Here is a 14,202-nt window from a genome sequence, read left to right as displayed (position 1 = left end):
TGGCTCATGCCTGTAATCCCAGCACTTTGGGAGGCCGAGGCGGGTGAATAACTTGAGGTCAGGAGATCGAGACCAGCCCAGCCAACATGGTGAAACCCCGTCTCTACTAAAAATACAAAAAAATTAGCTGAGTGTGGTGGCAGGCGCCTATGATCCCAGCTACTTGGGAGGCCGAGGCAGGAGAATCGCTTGAACCCGAGAGGCGGAGGTTGCAGTGAGCAGAGATCTCGCCACTGCACTCCAGCCTGGGCAACTGAGAGAGACTCTCTCAAAAAAACAAAAACAAAAATAAAAGCAGTTTCTTCTCTCTGCATTCTCCATGTTACTGAAATCTAACATCAACCCCATAGCTCCTCAGGCCAGAAGCTCCTTCATTGCATGCATTCTCCAAATGCCTAAATCACCATTTTTTTTTTTTTTTTTTTTTTTTTTGATACGGAGTCTTGCTCTGTCGCCTAGGCTGGAGCGCAGTGGCGCGATCTCGGCTCACTGCAAGCTCCGCCTCCCGGGTTCACGCCATTCTCCTGCCTCAGCCTCGCGAGTAGCTGGGACTACTTGTGCCCGCCACCACGTCCGGCTCATTTTTTGTATCTGTAGTAGAGACGGGTATCTGTAGTAGCCACCGTGTTAGCCAGGATGGTCTCGATCTCCTGACCTCGTGATCTGCCCGCGTTGGCTTCCCAAAGTGCTGGGATTACAGGTGTCAGCCACCACGCCCGGTCAATTTTTGTATGTTTAGTAGAGAGAATGTTTCACCGTGTTGGCCAGGCTGGTCTCGAACTCCTGACCTCACGTGATCGGCCCACCTTGGCCTCACAAAGTGCTGAGATTACGGGCATGAGCCATCACGCCCCGCCCTAAAACACCAAATATTATTAAATCTGTATTCTACAACTCCGTCACATCCATCACTTCATCTCTGCCCACTCCTAGCACTCACTTAGCTGAGGACATCATCAATTCTGATCAAAGGACCCTAAGTCTAAGTAACAATACCAGTTTTATGGCAGGCTTTCCCTGGAACCAGCTGGACATAATGAGAATTTTCAAGAGAATGTGAATTGCTCTTTACTTGATTTTCTTTTCTTTTTTTTTTTTTTTTTTGAGGTGGAGTATCGCTTTTGTCACCCAGGCTGGAGTGCAATGGTGCGATCTCAGCCCACTGCAACCTCCAACTCCCGGGTTCAAGCGATTCTCCTGCTTTAGCCTCCTGAGTAGGTGGGATTACAGGTGCCCGCCACCAAGCCCGGCTAGTTTTTTTTTTTGTATTTTTAGTAGAGGTGGGGTTTCACCACGTTGGTCAGGCTGGTCTCGAACTCCTGACCTCAGGTTATCCGTCCGCCTCGGCCTCCCAAAGTGCGGGGATTACAGGCACGAGCCACCGTTCCCGGCGATTTTCTTTTCTTTAAGACTAATCTGAAAGTGCGGAACTCTGTGTACCTGAAATGATTACATTTTGATATTGACATGAAAAAATTGGGTACTACTTTGCCCCGGTTTCTCAACCCAACAAAGACATTCCAAAAGTTTCCTATGGGGCCTAGGAAGGTTGGCCTTCACAGGATAGCGGCAGGAGTGTTAACTTTGTCCCATTACCAAAAGGTGTCAAAGCTGTTACTAAACTGTCTGTGCCAGTATCGGAAACCCCGACAGCACTGGAGAATTCCTCATGGTCCTTCCAGACCAGGGTCACAGTGAGAACCAGATTCTGTTGCCCTGGCCCTGTGGGGAAATCCCCAAGATGGCTGCTGATAGTTAAGGAAACAGTGTCCTGCCATGGCCTGACCCTAGGCTGGGTGAGAGAGATTGGGTCAGACAGGCTGCACTTCCTCAGTGAGTGTGCATACACCTGTTCGCACTGCCTATCGTTTCCTCACCCAGTGTGAGAGCAGGGGGCTCAGTTGGGCTGAGTGGAGAATTCATGGGACCTTTCCATGGTCAAGGCCCAGAGCTTCTATTGTGTAGCATCCCTGGAACAGAGAACAGGAGGCCGTCACAAGGCCCCAGCTTCAACCTTTGACAGTAAACCAGAAAAGACCAAGTAGTGAGGCCTCCGTTGTCTCACACCAGCCAAGAAAGACCAGGTCTTAGACTATCCGGTGTTCCTGCCTCTCTTTCACGGTGCTGTATTTGGGGAATGAACACTCCGTTGTCATAGGAGGGGCAGATGCGGGCGGAAGAGTCAGAAGGGTGAAGGTAGGACATAGACATTCCCACTAAGCTAGGACATAGACATTCCCACTAAGCTAGAGACCCCTGAACTGCCATAGCCATGACATGCACAGGTTGTCCTCAAATCCCAGGGCCATGGGCAGGTCTTGGATATCTTTGGAATTTTAAGTTGGTTGGCATCTGTCTAGTTTTAAACCTGATTTAGGTTCAGTTCAACCAGGGAGTATGATTTCTTTGGGGAGAGGGCCCTGACCTAGAAATCTACATGCTCAGCGGTCTGCCTAGCCACTAATGGCTCTGACACACTGGAAAGGCACTCACCCTCTGGGAGTTTCAGACTGTATCTTTGAAAATAAAATTCAGTGGATGAGGTGCAAAGGTATTGTCCTCAACAGCTCTAAGTTACTACTTCTAACTCACAGAGTACATATCACAAAGGATCCCACCATCCATTGTCGGTCTGAGCAGGGAATGAGACTTTGGCAGACCGTGAATCCTGTATTAATCTCTAGGGGGACTATAACAAAATACCACAGACTTGGGGGTTTAAACTGAGATTGCACCACCGTACTCCAGCCTGGGTGACGGAGTAAGACCCTGAGTCAAAAAAAAAAAAAAAACAAAAAAAAAAACCAAACAACAAAAAAACTGTATACATGGGAGCACTCTGAGATGAGTAATTCAAAGGAGTGGTTAGAATTTGGGATCTACCTAACAGCAGGGGAAAAGGAGGAGGAATAAAGGACATATGGAAAACCAAATGACTTTTGAAAAGATAAATGGGCCCTTAGAATAGATGGAAGATTTGAGTCTTGTGACAATGTCTATTTGGGTGTGGTGACAACTTCTCATCTCTGAGATTAGATTTGCTTCTAGTGCTGAAGAAGATTTATGACAACTGAGTTAAAAATTTGAGATTTGCGAGGAGGATCTGCTATTTAACAGGTAAGGGATTTTAGCTGTTTATTTCAGCTGAAAATAATTCTTAAGTCGAAACTGGCACATTTCGAGGTAGCATGTCCTGATCCCCTTAAAAAGGTAACTGCATAGACACCGTATCTCTGATTCTGCCCAGGGTCCTGTGCCCTCTGACACCAGAAATCACTACTTCTCTCAGCCTTGTTTTGCGGTTGTTTTATCATGTTGCAATTTGGTTATGTCTTTTCTAATAGTGTTTAAAAGCAATCAAATGCAGGAACTTTTCCTTTATAAACTATTATTGAGCTTATATTGGACACTGAACTAAGTGTCAGTTTACAAAAATGAATAAACAAAAATCACTGCCAGTAAGGAGCACACAGCCAAGATGGGGGAGTAGTAAGATGTAAAGAGATGTAAAATAATGTGATAGGTTCGGCCAGAGTTACTAAAGAGTCAGAAAAGGGCAAGCATGTTTCTTCTCGGTCCTGAAGCAGCCAAGGGAGAGGAAGATATCTGTTGCCAATGCTGGGGTGTTGGTTTAGGCATGTAGATGCTGTGATGCCTAGTGCAACCCTTCAATGAGCAGACAGGAGAACCAGCTCTACGCGGGGAGGGAGAGAATTGCTCCCCTCATCCCCCGTGAGTCACACCCTGGAGATTATAAGTTTAAACATTTTGATTTCGGGAGATTTTGAGTTTTGGGCTTAAAATGACTGAAGAACCACCAGGTGGATCTACGTGTCTCGAGTCTAGAAGTCTGAATACAGATTTACGATTTATGAGCACATAGGGAGAGATTAAACAGGGCACAGAAGAGTTTTTAAAAATAATATTTTTCGGGAAAAAAACCCCAACAAAACACGATTCTTTCAGCAGAAACCAGAAGATTTTCTCATAAACCCTCCTACAGAGAGCCCTGATAAAGTAATAAACATGCTAACAGTAAGAACCCCAACCAATTTCATAGGGCAGTTTGTGGTAATTACTCTCGGTATGGAGCAGACAGTCCTCTTGCAAAACCCGATTTAGCAAACTTTGCTAGCTCCATGTGGGGCCTCCAAAGGACACGGTTGGGCACTAAATCCCGGCTGAAAACAAAGGCCGATTTAGAGGATCCGTAGAAACGGATGCACAGAATATCCCTCAGTCCTCTCTATGTAGCAGGCCCTCCAAAAACGCGGGTTCCCCAAGATCGAAAATATTAAACAAATGAATTTCTTTTTTTAAAAAAAGTACAACAAAAGATAGTAAAAATAAAAACAGTATAACAATTACTTACATAGCATTTAGATTGGATTAGGTGTTATAAAGTAATTTAGAGACTATTTAAATACACGGGAGGATGTGCATAGTTATGTGCAAATACTACGCCATTTTCTATGAGAGACTTGAGCAACCTGGATTTTGGTATCGGCGGGAGCCCTGGACCAATCCCCCCTCTGTTCTACCGAGGGAGAACTGTTTTGTTTCTTCCAGCACGGCTTTGACCGACAGTGTGTTGGGATTCGCTGACCTCCATGAGAAAGCTTGGCAGCATGCTGAGACCAATTTTCCCAGGGCCAGAATTCACCTGTGTGAGCTAAAATACAGTGGCTCGGTCCAACAAAACAGAGCCTAGAGCCAGGAATTACGGCGAACCTGCTCCCTCCCGTCCTCCCTTGGCGCACAGATCCCTGGCGCCGCCGCTCTTGAGGTCGCCTGCTCGCGTGTCGGCCTCATCGTCGGAACGGCGCTTCCTGAAGCTTTATATAAGCACGGCTCTGAATCCGCTCGTCGGGATTAAATCCTGCGCTGGCGCGCTCCTGCCAGACTCTGGCCTCCACTTGCTCTTCCTGAGGCTCCCTCCAGCAGACCTTTCCCTTAGCCTCAGTGCAATGCCTTCCGGGCGTCCTCAGACCAGACACAGGCCAAAGCCACTACAGAATCCGGAAGCCCCGGTTGGGATCTGAATTCTCCCGGGGACTATGGTGTAGTGGGTGGAAAAAAAAAAAAAAAAAAAAAGGGTGAGAGGGACCTGAGCAGAGTGGAGGAGGAGGGAGAGGAAAACAGAAAAGAAATGACGAAATGTCGAGAGGGCGGGGACAATTGAGAACGCTTCCCGCCGGCGCGCTTTCGGTTTTCAATCTGGTCCGATATTCTTGTATATCAGGGGAAGACCGTGCTCGCCCTGACAGAAGCTGTCTATCGGGCTGCAGCAGTCATGTCTGGCAGAGGGAAGGGCGGAAAAGGCTTAGGCAAAGGGGGCGCTAAGCGCCACCGCAAGGTCTTGAGAGACAACATTCAGGGCATCACCAAGCCTGCCATTCGGCGTCTAGCTCGGCGTGGCGGCGTTAAGCGGATCTCTGGTCTCATTTACGAGGAGACCCGCGGTGTGCTGAAGGTGTTCCTGGAGAACGTGATTCGGGACGCAGTCACTTACACCGAGCACGCCAAGCGCAAGACCGTCACAGCCATGGATGTGGTGTACGCGCTCAAGCGCCAGGGGCGCACCCTGTACGGCTTCGGAGGCTAGGCCGCCGCTCCAGCTTTGCACGTTTCGATCCCAAAGGCCCTTTTTAGGGCCGACCACTTGCTCATCGGAGGAGCTGGACACTTGACTGCGTAGAGTGCAACAGTAACGATGTTGGAAGGTAACTTTGGCAGTGGGGCGACAATCGGATCTGAAGTTAACGGAAAGCTACTGTGGCCCATAGCGCTCACAGCCGTAAAGACTTTAAGTCGTTGGCCGAAAGCGGCTTTTTCACTTACCTGGGCTTTTCTCTTTTTTTTTTTAGCCTTTGTCGATATGAAAGGCTGAATGCTGTAGGTTTGAGCACTGCTTTCTCGGCTTGCTCTTCTGGTGCAGTATAGGCACACCTAGAGGGGCACGTCGGTCTTTGCGATCACCAAATCTGGTTCTGAGAAATAGGCACTGGCAATTTACACATGCCTTGCTATGTAATCTCACTATATTTGCTCAGGCAAAGTGGGAGAAGCAGCCTTAGGTTTTCATTCTAGAGATGCCGGCTTTCCCACCTGATCGGCTTAGAGTTCACGATTGACTGGTTTGGGCTTCATTTTACCCTCTACATAACAAGCGGGTGGACTAGATGCCTTAGTAAGGGTCCATGTTATATGGTGTCTCCAGCCACGCACTCGGCTCAATCTTAGTACAGTTAAAAAGTGCGTTTCTAGCAAGTTATCTGCCCAGTGCCTGAAAAGTATCATTTCTTGTGTTCAGTAAAAAGGCTCCTAATTTAATCAAGGACCTACGAGATAACTGTCTTTCAGTTGTGGCATTGCAAGGATACAAATGCAGAGATATTTTAACGTGATCCTTCTATGAGAGTGAACCAACGATATGATCTGAAAGCAACTTCACAGGTAATTCAGGCATGTGACTTCTACCTCTTAGGGCCTGTTGTAGCTTAGAATGAGAGACCTGCAGAAACATGCCCACCATCAATACAGAAAGCACAATTTAATTTTGACAAGGCAAAAGCCAGTTCTATATCAGCATGGCATATATTACAGCAAGCTATTCTTTACACTACCACGTCTAAATTGCCCTAATTTGGATTAAAATGTGGGTTCACATTTCTAATCCTTATAGTTTTGCAGCCATTGCATTGCCCGTAAGATTTTTTTTTTTTTTTTTTTTTCTTCATTCTAGGCTTATGATTTTACTGTGTATGTATTTGGGAGAAGAAATTCTGTCAGCTCCCAAAGGATAAACCAGCAGTTGCTTTATTGGTCTTCAGATGTGGCTGCAAACACTTGAGACTGAACTAAGCTTAAAACACGGTACTTAGCAATCGGGTTGCCAGCAAAGCACTGGATGCAAGACTTGCCTTCCAGAAGCTTACCAGTCGGGTTGCCAGCAAAGCAGTGGATGCAAGACTTGCCCTCCAGGAGCTTACCATCAGAACGGAGAAGACAAATAAATGCATAATATATAGACGACAGAAATCCATACCTGTACACATTTAAGAATAAACAGTCCAGTAGTAAGAGGCAGTACATATTCAATCTGCTGGGGAATGTAGACAATAACTACTATAGGAATCCTAATGCTACAGAAGTCACTGGCTGCTGGGAAACCAGGGAAAACTTGGCTATGGACGTGGGGGCTTGTGTCGGACTCTGAATAAAGAGCAGAATGATTGGCATCCTACTGAGATACATAGTAAAGGGGGCGAGGGCAGGGAGGAAGTGGCAAGAATAACATTTGTGAAGATGTCCAGGTGAGAAATAGAGGTTTTAATGCTCAAGATGTTTCCTTTTCCCTTTTAAATCTGACCTGTGATTTCCAGCATTGGTATTTCGAATATCACTGATTGTTTTTAACTTTAAAGGCAATGCTGATGAATATATCTGATCCTCACCAAGATCCACTAAAGAAGGAAATGTCAAAAATTTGAAGATAAATCAAAGAAGAAAGAAAGGGAGTGGCGGACAAAACACGTCCATTGTCTGAATTAGTAGTTCTCAAAGTGTAGCCTCTCATCTAGCAGCACTGATCACCTGGGATAAAATCTTGGGCCCCATGCCAGACCTACTGAATGAGAAGCTGAGGGGTGAGACATAGTAATCGGTGCTTTAAAAAAGCCCTCCCGATACACATTAAAGGTTGAAAGCCACTGATGCAGGTAACAGCTTTTCTTTCTTTTCTTTCTTTCTTCCTTTCCTTCCTTCCTTTCTTTCTTTCCTTTTTCTTCTTTCCCTCCTTTCCTCCCTCCCTTCCTTCCTTCCCCTTTCTTTTTTTTGAGATGGAGTCTCGATCTGTCACACAGGCTGGAATGCAGTGGCACGATCTTGGCTCACCGCAACCCCCGCCTCCCAGGTTCAAGTGATTCTCCTGCCTCAGCCTCCCAAGTAGCTGGGACTACAGGCGCTCACCACCATGCCGGGCTAATTTTTGTATTTTTAGTAGAGATGGAGGTTTTGCCATGTTGGCCAGGCTGATCTCGAACTCCTGGCTTTAGGTGATCCACCCTCCTTGGCCTCCCAAAATGTTGGGATTACAGGCGTGAGCCACCGCGCCTGGCCTCTTTTTCTTTTTTTTAAACAGTTTTTGTTTTAATGAAAAAGTATTTAAAACCCGAATATACGTTGCCCAGATGTTTACTCAAATGTTAAGATTTGCTTTAGTTTGAAGCCCAGCTAATTTGTGTATTTTTAGTAGAGACCGGGTTTCACCATATTGGCCAGGCTGGTCTTGAACTCCTGACCTCAGGTGATTCACCCACCTCGGCCTCCCAAAGTGCTGGGATTACAGGCATGAGCCACCGTGCCCGGCCAATTACTGAGAATTCCTGCCTTTTTCACAGGATTATTTTAAGGATCAAATGAAAAGTTCTGTGTGAAAGAAGAATGAGGCCATGAAGTGACAGAGAAACCAAAGGTGATATATTTATTGCCTTTCCCACTCAATGTAGTTCGTTTTTTGTTTTGTTTTGTTTTTTTGAGAGACGGTTTCACTCGACTTATTGTGACCAGGCGTTGCTTGGGTACTGCTACTACGGAAATAAACAAAGACAAATCCTTACCCTGAGAAATGTTGCCAGCCTAATGCTGAGGTTAAGGAAGGGAAGGGGTGTTAAGATAGGAGAGGGCAGAGGCAAGGAGGAGGGCCCAAAGAGATGAGGGCAAAGAAGAGCAAGGGAGCCGGGCACTGTGGTTCATGCCTATAATCCCAGCACTTTCGGAGGCCAAGGCAGGCAGATCACGAGGTCAAGAGATCGACACCATCCTGGCCAACATGGTGAAACCCTGTCTCTACTAAAAATATAAAACTTAGCCGGGCGTGGTGACGCACACCTGTAGTCCCAGCTACTCCAGAGGCTGAGGCAGGAGAATCGCATGAACCCGGGAGACGGTGGTTGGAGTGAGCCGAGATCGCGCCACTGCACTCCAGCCTGGGCGACAGAGCAAGACTCCGTCTCAAAAAAAAAAAAAAAAAAAAAAGAAAGAAAAAGAAAAAACAAAAAACCAGAAGAGCAAGGGAAGGCTCATAGGGCTAAATCTTGAAGAATGGGGGTTCTCAGGGTTACAAAGAAGGGGAGGACATTTTGGACAGAAATGGAATGTGTGAAGATATTGTGTACTTGGAGATTGCAGATGTCGTGTGGGGCTAGAACATTGTTGCTCAGCTGCAAGAACATCTGAAACCTGGGAAGGCTGTGGGAAACATAAAGAACTAGATGTATGATATTTTGAGGGTTTTTTTAAAATTAGTAACTATTAATAGAGTAGCACAAGTTAATTGGGTGCTTGTTCTGGACCAGATACTGTGCTACTGTGCTAGGTCCTTTGTTTTTTTAGACATGGGGTCTCACTGCTGTTGCCGAGGCTGAAGTGCGGTGGCACAGTCACAGCTCACCACAGCCTCGAACTTCTGGCCTCAAGCAATCCTCTTGCCTCAGCCTCCCGAGTCGCTGAGATTACAGGCATGAGCACCGCAATTTACAGAAATTGTCACTTTCATGATTTCCAACAAAACAACGAGCAAGTTACTTGTTGTTTTACAAATGGGAAAAGTTAAACCTGTTGAGATTTGCTTCCTGAAGTCATGCACCTGTTTACATGGACAAGGCTAGGAATCAAACTTGGGTTTGTCTAACTCCAGAGTCCTTCCTAGTAATTAACCTCCAGTGGTCTGAACTGCCATGCAAAGGAATGTGAACTTCATTCTGAAGCGAATGGGAAGGTTGTGGAAAATGTTTAAGCATGAAAGTGACAGGCTCAAAACAGCAATAACAACCAAACGACAAAAAACCCTCATTTTTTAAAAGATAGCTCTTGGCCGGGCGCAGTGGCTCACGCCTGTAATCCCAACACTTTGGGAGGCCGAGGCGGGCGGATCACAAAATACAAAAAATACAAAACTACGAAAAATTAGCCGGACGTGGTGGTGGGCACCTATAGTCCCAGCTATTCCGGAAGCTGAGGCAGGAGAATCGCGTGAACCCGGTAGGCCAAGGTTGCAGTGAGCCGAGATCGTGCCACTGCACTCCAGCCTGGGCGACAGAAGCGAGGCGAGACTCCGTCTCACAAAAAAAAAAAAAAAAAGATAGCTGTCATACAGAGTGGAAGCTCAGTGGCAGGGCAGAAAGACCAGCCTGGCTATGTAATCTACTACACCAGAGCTGGCGAGGACTTCAGTTAAGGCATGGTCATGGGTGGACGGAGAAAAGGTGATACAATTGAAAGTCAGAAGATAGATTTAGTAATATTTGGAACTCATGAGATTTGGAGAGAGGACAAGAGGAAGGGACACCCGACTAGAACAGATGGGGTTAATGAAGGTGTCTTCCAGGAAGATGGGGAATGTGGAAAGAAACAAATGGGCTTGGAAAGCAAGATGATGCATGTGGTTTTGGAAATAAGCTGGGTTTGAAGTGCCTCGTATCCATCCAGAAGGACCTGTCCACCAGGCAGTTAGAAACATTGGTGTAGCCAGGCACAGTGGCTCAAGTCTATAATCCCAGCACTTTGGGAGGCCAAGGTGGGAGGATGGCTTGAGCCCAGGACTTCAAGACCAGCCTGGGCGATGAAGCGAGACCCTGACTCTACAAAAAATAAAAAAAATTAGCCAGGCCTGGTGGTATGTGCCCGTAGTCCCAGCTACTCAGACGGCTGAGGTGGGAGGGCCCTTGAACCCAGGAGTCCAAGGTTGCAGTGAGCTTTGATTGTTCTACTGCACTCCAGCCTGGACGAGTGAGACCCTGTTTCTCTCTCTCTCTCTCTCTCTCTCTCTCTCTCTCTCTCTCACACACACACACACACACACACACACACACACACACAAAATGTGTAGAGCTCAGGATAGGGTCTCAGCAGAAGATAGCAATTTGGGAGCGCTTAGCTAAGGGACAGAAATCTGGAAAGCAGGGAATCAATCTCACTTGAGTTGCAGGGAGAAAAGAAGATGGCCAAAGCCAGCATAGGGGAAACCAGGAATATTGATGGGGAAGAGAAAGACATGAGAAGACTGAGATGGGGACCTAGAGAAGGATAAGGGTGACCAGGAGAGTGGACCCAGGGGACAAGTCCTCTTCTAAGGAAGAAAAAGCAGTGTAAACATGGCCATGTCTCTTACCACGTAGTTTCCCTCTAAACACACACACACACACACACACACACACACACCTGTCCCCCACTAGCCTAAGGCAGAATTAAATGTGAACAAAGCACGTTTTTCACTTCATAAAAGCCACAGATTCAGAGTGGACTTACTGGCAACCAAGGTAGCCACGTAGAAACTAGTTTAGAGGAAGAGGTGGGTTTTTTTCGAGACAGGGTCTCACTCCCTGTCACCCACACTGGAGTGCAGTGGCACAATCCTCAGCTCACAGCAGCCTCCGCCTCCCGGACTTAAGCGATTCTCCCACCTCAGGCTCCCAAGTAGCTGGGACCACAGGCAAATGGCACCACCCCCGGCCAATTTTTTCTTTTTTCTTTCTGTCTTACTTTTTTTTTTTTTTTTTTTGGTAGAGACACAGGGTCTCGCTGTGTTTCCCAAGCTGGTCTGGAACTTTGACTTCAAACAATCCGCCCGACTTGACCTCTCAAAGTGCTGGGATTAACAGCTGTGAGCCACAATGCCCAGTCAGAGGAAGAGTATTTCTTTACCCTATCCTTAATTATCCTTTAACTCTCACCTGAGGGTAGACAATGATTTAAGCACAGGGAATGATTAAATGTTAAAACTTAACATTTTAGAATGTTATCTTGTATTGATGAGTTCAGCTTATGCTGGTCTCACAAACAAATACGAAGACTGACAGATTCCTGTGAGTGCAGGCCTTCACAGTGCCAGGACCACAAGATGTAATGAATTCTATTCCTGACTGGATATAAAAAATGCCACGAAATTTTCCTTTGAGATTCAGCCAGGGAGACCTCCTGGAGTTTAGAGGTACCCAGACTGGTGAGTAAAAGGAGTGTGACCTTGTGGGGGCAGTCAGAGGACCTAGATGTCTGACACCAACATCCCCAGGTTCCAGTCTCTGCACAGTCACCACTGAGCCTGAGAAGCTGGGTGCAGAGATAGTGACCCACCCACCTCTGAAAGTCACTACTTTCTGAAGTCAGAATATCGCCCATACATTGTGGGCCTAAGCAGGTTACGAGGGTCTCGGCAGAGACCCGGAGGCATGCTCTAGAAATTGCTGTGACCCTGGAGCAGAAACATGTGGCAGTCCCCAGCAGAGCTCACCTACGCTGCTCTCCTGCTTAACACGCCTCAGGAGAGGCAAAATGGCAGCTTTACAAAACGAAGTTTTATTCCATTTCCCCTTCTCTCCTCTTAATTCTCATAGATCTCTGCAGTGAATGCTTTTAACCTGTCAACTGTGATGAAACAAACAGAAAACCAAAGCCCTGGCTTCTTTTGAGGTGCAAATAAATGACCGAGAAGGCGTTATCTAAGACCTCTACAGCCATTTGTAGAGTGGGCTCTGCAAGACCCTGCCTCACTTTCCCACTAAGAGGCCTTGGACTTCCCAGCTCCCAGAGACTATAGAGATCACCTCTGTGGCCTCCTGTCACGATTTCCTAAGGTGAGGAACTTCATTTGCCCAACGGAGGCCCACGTTCTCCCTGTTTGATCTACTGTCTTCCCAAGGATCTGAACTCGGGGACCAGCGTGTGCCCACATGTCCGACGAAAACAATGTAAAGGAACTACTGAGTCTGGACAGAAAATCCAGACCTACCATGCAGCTTCTAAGAGGACTGAGTGCCTTCACTGGAACAGTGAATCTCCTTCTGTGGACATGGACAGGGAACGGCTCGATTAAGCCCAAATTCACAAAATTTCGCCCACCACCCCGTGCCCCGGGAATTTTGGCTTAGGGGCAGGATGTGGGGGTTACCACTGTGCTAGTGGAGGTGTCGCGGGACTGAACGGCAGCCCCAGCGCAGTTCTCCCCACGTTTGCCCGCAGAACCCCGGCGAGGCCGAGGTGGTCATTTTCCTCCCTAGCCGGATGAGGCCGGTTTGGGCGCGAAGCACGGGCGTGTGGCCCTCCACTTCCGCAAAGGCCAGGCGCGCTCAGGACCGCGAGCCCTGAGCGTCCCCCTAGTGACCCCTGGCCTCGGGCCCGACGCCCCGTCTCTCCTGCTCCGGCCTCCCCGCCACGCAGGGCCCCGGTCACGCGCGGGAGGAGCCGGCCCGCCAAAGCCCGCAGGCCGGCGCCCAGGAAAGCGGCCGCAGCCCGGCCAGGCCAATTTGCCGAAGTCGGCAAAGCCCAAGATGGCACCGCAGCAGGGGACCCGACCCCGTTTCGTTGGGAGCCTAACCGGAAGTGCCTTCCCCGCTCTAATGCCGGAGGAGCACGGAGGGCAAGCGGTACAGCTTCTTCCAAGTGCTGATGTGGGTGGCTCTGAAAAGAGCCTTTTGGATACGATGGAACCTCCGGCCGAACCGCGCTTCTTAAGCCCGCTCCCCACGGATGCGGCGGGCCAGCTGGATGTCCTTGGGCATAATGGTCACGCGCTTGGCGTGGATGGCGCACAGGTTCGTGTCTTCGAACAGCCCCACCAGGTAGGCCTCGCTGGCCTCCTGCAGCGCCATCACGGCCGAGCTCTGGAAGCGCAGGTCCGTCTTAAAGTCCTGCGCGATCTCGCGTACCAGCCGCTGGAAGGGCAGCTTGCGGATCAGCAGCTCCGTGGACTTCTGGTAGCGCCGGATCTCCCGCAGGGCCACGGTGCCGGGCCGGTAGCGGTGCGGCTTCTTCACCCCGCCCGTGGCCGGCGCGCTCTTGCGGGCCGCCTTGGTGGCCAGCTGCTTCCTCGGGGCCTTGCCGCCGGTCGACTTGCGGGCAGTCTGCTTAGTACGTGCCATGCTGTTTCGTTGATACGAGAGGGTCTAGGCAGTCATATTTATAGACATAGCTTCCTCTTGATTGGGCCTGAAAAGGAAATTTTCAAACTTGTGATCTCATTGGTTAAAATTCAATCCTATTTACTGGGGCGGAAGATCGTTCTGCTAATCTTTCTTCCCTTATTATTTCCCCCTTTCCTGATTTTTTTCTGTTAATTTTATCGATCACGGATTGTTTTTGAAGACTTTCCTTTAAATTGGTGTAACTTTTGTAAAAGCAATGTATAAAGTGTTTTGCATCCCA

At 48.2% G+C, this 14,202-nt stretch overlaps 2 protein-coding genes across 3 annotated transcripts in view; one reads left to right on the top strand and one right to left on the bottom strand.

The window, feature by feature from the left end:
- The window catches only part of LOC116467932 (uncharacterized), a 28,556-nt gene extending 14,637 nt beyond the window's left edge, over positions 1–13,919 (bottom strand). Inside the window, exons 1-4 of the mRNA XM_058439731.1 lie at positions 13,515–13,919; positions 12,950–13,443; positions 10,980–11,078; positions 5,513–5,753 (exon numbers count right to left, since the gene is read on the bottom strand). Of these exons, the coding sequence (XP_058295714.1) occupies positions 5,513–5,753; positions 10,980–11,078; positions 12,950–13,443; positions 13,515–13,919 (1,239 nt within the window). The remainder of the gene's footprint in view (positions 1–5,512; positions 5,754–10,979; positions 11,079–12,949; positions 13,444–13,514) is intronic.
- LOC116469512 (histone H4) lies at positions 5,255–12,519 on the top strand. 2 transcript variants are annotated; one of them, XM_058439355.1, is made up of 2 exons: positions 5,255–5,723; positions 12,396–12,519. In XM_058439355.1, exon 1 carries the CDS (start codon positions 5,294–5,296, stop codon positions 5,603–5,605), a length of 312 nt encoding a protein of 103 aa, XP_058295338.1. In that variant the 5' UTR covers positions 5,255–5,293; the 3' UTR covers positions 5,606–5,723; positions 12,396–12,519. The 2 variants fall into 2 exon arrangements, with proteins under 2 accessions (XP_058295338.1, XP_058295337.1); XM_058439354.1 differs by lacking the exon at positions 12,396–12,519 and adding an exon at positions 6,746–7,261.
- Positions 13,920–14,202: the final 283 nt, after the last annotated feature.

This window comes from Hylobates moloch, unplaced genomic scaffold, assembly GCF_009828535.3.
Source record: "Hylobates moloch isolate HMO894 unplaced genomic scaffold, HMol_V3 SCAFFOLD_5, whole genome shotgun sequence".
NCBI classification, from domain to species: domain Eukaryota; kingdom Metazoa; phylum Chordata; class Mammalia; order Primates; family Hylobatidae; genus Hylobates; species Hylobates moloch.
The sequence above is the reverse complement of the archived record's forward strand: the minus strand, read 5'-3'. Positions and strand labels throughout refer to the sequence as shown.